The 3,686-nt window shown below is 46.0% G+C and overlaps 1 protein-coding gene across 1 annotated transcript; it reads right to left on the bottom strand.

Annotated features, from left to right (window-relative positions):
* Positions 1–627: 627 nt before the first annotated feature.
* On the bottom strand, positions 628–2,607 carry LOC140180982 (uncharacterized). The gene has a single exon (XM_072223028.1). The coding sequence runs from the start codon at positions 2,605–2,607 to the stop codon at positions 628–630; it is 1,980 nt and encodes a 659-aa protein (XP_072079129.1).
* Between the last annotated feature and the right edge of the window lie 1,079 nt (positions 2,608–3,686).

Below are 3,686 nucleotides of genomic sequence, written 5' to 3' on the forward strand. Positions count from 1 at the left end.
CGTTCGCAGAATCTTTGCTGCTAGTGCTCGGCCGCCCATATGGTTGCCACAGACTCCTTCATGAGTTTCAGCCATAACTTCTTCGGCTTCTTCATTGCTGATGCATTTGAGTAACGGTTGTGAGTGTCCTCGCCTGTATAGGGTGTTTCCGAGCATTGTATAGAAGCTTTCTCTTCTTCGGAAAAGTGGTAAGTTCGGCTCATCAATTGGCACGGTACCTGTATTGATGTAATCGAGGAAAGGTGTTCGCCAATCTGGAACCTGTGTAATACTCAGAATTGTATCCTGCTCAAAACTTGGTTTGTCAAGTGTTAGCTGGGATAGTGCCGATGTGGTATCAGCATGCCGAGTTGTGGCTAACTTAGATAACATATCGGCCTTGGTGTTTTGTTCTCGGTTTACATGAATAATATCAAATTCTTTAAATTTTGAAATTAGATCCTTTGTTATGAGCCAATATCTTTCTAACAAAGGATCTTTTACCTGAAATTCGCCTTTTATTTGATGTACTACCAATGAAGAGTCGCAGTAAGCTGTTATTCGGGATATTTGTAGTTGTAGGGCGAGCTTCAGTCCAGCTAGTAGGGCTTCATATTCCGCCTGATTGTTGCTTGCGTTGAAGCGGAACTACAGTGACTGCTCGGCCACCACTTTGTTTCCTTCCTTAAGTAGTATCCCAGCTCCACTGCCCTCTTTGTTTGATGCTCCATCCACATGTATGCTCCAACTGACCTCTGTATTTTGTGTCTTATTGGTCATCTCCGATATAAAGTCGGCTAGCACTTGTGACTTTAGTGTTCGCCTCGGTTCGTACTGAATATCGAACTCGGAGAGTTCGACCGACCATTTGATCAATCTGCCAGCGAGCTCGGGTCTGGTCAATATCTGCCTCAGCGGTTGGTCTGTTCGTACTATAATTGTGTGGCTTTGGAAATAATGTCGTAGCCTTCTTGCAGTGGTGATTAATGCTAATGCCAACTGTTCTATCTTCGGGTACCTTGTTTCTGTTGGTTGCAGTATCCTTCTGATAAAGTATACTGGGCTTTGCTTTCTTCCTGTTTCTGTTACTAAAACCGAGCTTATAGCATGATTAGATACCGATAGATATAAACATAATGGCTTACCTGTCTCTGGTTTTTGGAGGATTGGTGGTGATGTTAGGAGCTGTTTGAGCTCGGTGAAGCAGCTCTCGCACTCGTCTGTCCATGTGAATTTCTTGCCTTTAGAAAATGTCTGGAAAAAATGATAAGATCGGTTTGCTACTGCAGGTAGGAAACGTGATAAGGCAGCTATTCGTTCTGCAAGTTGCTGGACTTCCTTCACCGTTTTTGGGCTTGTCATGTCTAGTACGGCCTTGCATTTTTCTGGGTTGGCCTCGATGCCTCGAGATGTCAACATGAATCCAAGGAAATTCCCTCCTTGTACTCCGAATGCACATTTTTCTGGGTTGAGTCTCATGTTATATTCTCGGAGTTGTTTGAAGATTTCTACTAGGTCGTCACAGTGTGACCCTTGCATAGGTGTCTTTGCTACCATATCATCCACGTAGACCTCCATATTGCGGCCTATCTGCTGTTGGAATACTTTATCCATTAGCCTTTGATATGTTGCACCTGTATTCTTTACCACGTTGGACAACCATGTGGTGAAGCGAATTTCTCTAATGAAACCAGCGTTGAGGAGCTTCTGTGTTTCTTCGAGTGCTGCTTGTTTTTTTTCCTCTCCGAGGTTCCTTTTCTTCTGTGCAACTGGTCGGACTGTTTTATCAATTGCTAACTTGTGGCAGATGACTTCTGGGTTTATTCCGGGCATGTCATCTGGTGTCCATGCGAAAAGGTCGGCGTTCTTACGCAGTATGTGAATGAGTTTTGCTCGGTCTGCCCCTTCTAATGCTTCTCCAACGTATGTGTATTGTTTGTCGTCTGCTGTTAGTGTTACTTGTTGAAGATTGTCCATTGGCCGAGGTCTTTCGCCGAGGTCTTCCCTTGGGTCTAGGTCGGCTAGTGTCGCTGTGTTGGCTGAAGTGCGGATTGCCTGAACCTGGGGCCTAGCTTCCTGTTTTGTTGGAATCGCTTTTAGGCTCGCGTTGTAACACTGCCGAGCTTCTTGATGATCGGCGTATACTGTAGCTATTTTGTTTTCCTGCACTGGGAACTTAACACACAGATGTAATGTGGACACCACCGCTCTGAATATATTCAGGGCGGGTCTCCCGAATATAATGTTATAAGGGCTGTAACAGTCCACTATTAAATATTGAATATCAATCGATTTCGACATAGGGATTTCTCCCATTGTGGTTTTTAGCCATATGTGTCCCATGATGGGGACTCTCTCTCCAGAGAACCCAATTAGCTCTCCCGAGGAGGGCTGTATCAGTTTTTCTGATAACTTCATTTTTGTGAAGGTAGAATAAAATAAAACATCAGCACTACTACCTGGGTCCAGTAACGTTTTTCTTACCAATAGCTCTCCGATCTGTATAGAGATTACCACAGGGTCGTCGAGGTTAGGACTTGGTGTTCTGAAGTCTGTTTGGTTGAAGGATATGGTGATGTTTGGGCCTTTGTCCCTCTTTGGTTGTATGCTTCCTTCAATTGCTAGCATTGCCCTGTAGCTTCGCTTCCTGGCCAAGCTTGTTTCACCTCCGCCTGCGAATCCTCCAGATATGTGGTTAATGACTCCCTTTGGTGGGTCTGGAGTCGTCCTCTCTTTTTTGCTGTCGTCGATCTCTGCTTGTTTGCTCCTTTGCGACTATGCAGTCGTCCGTGGTGTGACCGAACTTTCGGTGGAAAGCACAATGTTTTGTCTTGTCCACGAATCTTTGATCCTGGTAATTTCCTGCTCGTGCTGGTGGCCTTATGATTTTGGCGTGAAGGATTTCTCTGATGATGTTCTCCCTTCTGGTATTGAATCTGGTGTACGTGTTGTATTTTGATGCGGGCTTGGAGGGCTTCTTAATATCTCTGTTACCTGGTGATCTGAAAGCTCTTTCTTCATCTCTCCGATGTGGTTGTTTGTCCGATTTCTGTGCTTCTCGGAGTTCTTCGATCTCCATTTGACCTGCCGCCCTCTCTCGGAATTCCTCCAGCGTCTTTGGCTTTGTTATTGCAATGGTCTCCCGGAATTTGCCGGGCCTGAGGCCGGCCTTGAGAGCGTGCAGGTGAACGGCCGGGTCCAAGTCTTGGATCTCCATAGTGGCGTCAGCGAATCTGGTCATGTAGTCTTTCAGGCTCTCGTGCTGACCTTGTTTGATGGTGCCGAGATAGTCCGAGCCATGTATGTAGATTCTTGATGCAGCGAAGTAATCAATGAATGATCTGGCAAGGTCTTCAAAGGAAGAAATTGAACCTGCAGAAAGTTTAGAAAACCAGAGTAACGCAGCACCATCTAGGTAAGTGGGAAATGCTCGACAGAGGACGGGCTCATTGTTTGGGCCGTTGAAGAACATCATCGATTGGAACTTCTTCACATGGGCTCGGGGGTCGCCGAACCCCTTGTACGGCTCCAGCGCGGTGGGCAGTGTAAAGTTTTTTAGCATCTGGTAATTCGTGATCTCCTCGGAGAAATGGTTGTCGAGGGTGAGCTTTTCCTTTGGCGGGACGATGTTTAAAGGGTCCGCCGCACTTTGAGCCGAACCTTTGGAGTTCTCTCCATTGTTTTGTGTTGAGAGCTCGGCTATCCTC

Source organism: Arachis hypogaea, chromosome 17, assembly GCF_003086295.3.
Source record: "Arachis hypogaea cultivar Tifrunner chromosome 17, arahy.Tifrunner.gnm2.J5K5, whole genome shotgun sequence".
NCBI classification, from domain to species: domain Eukaryota; kingdom Viridiplantae; phylum Streptophyta; class Magnoliopsida; order Fabales; family Fabaceae; genus Arachis; species Arachis hypogaea.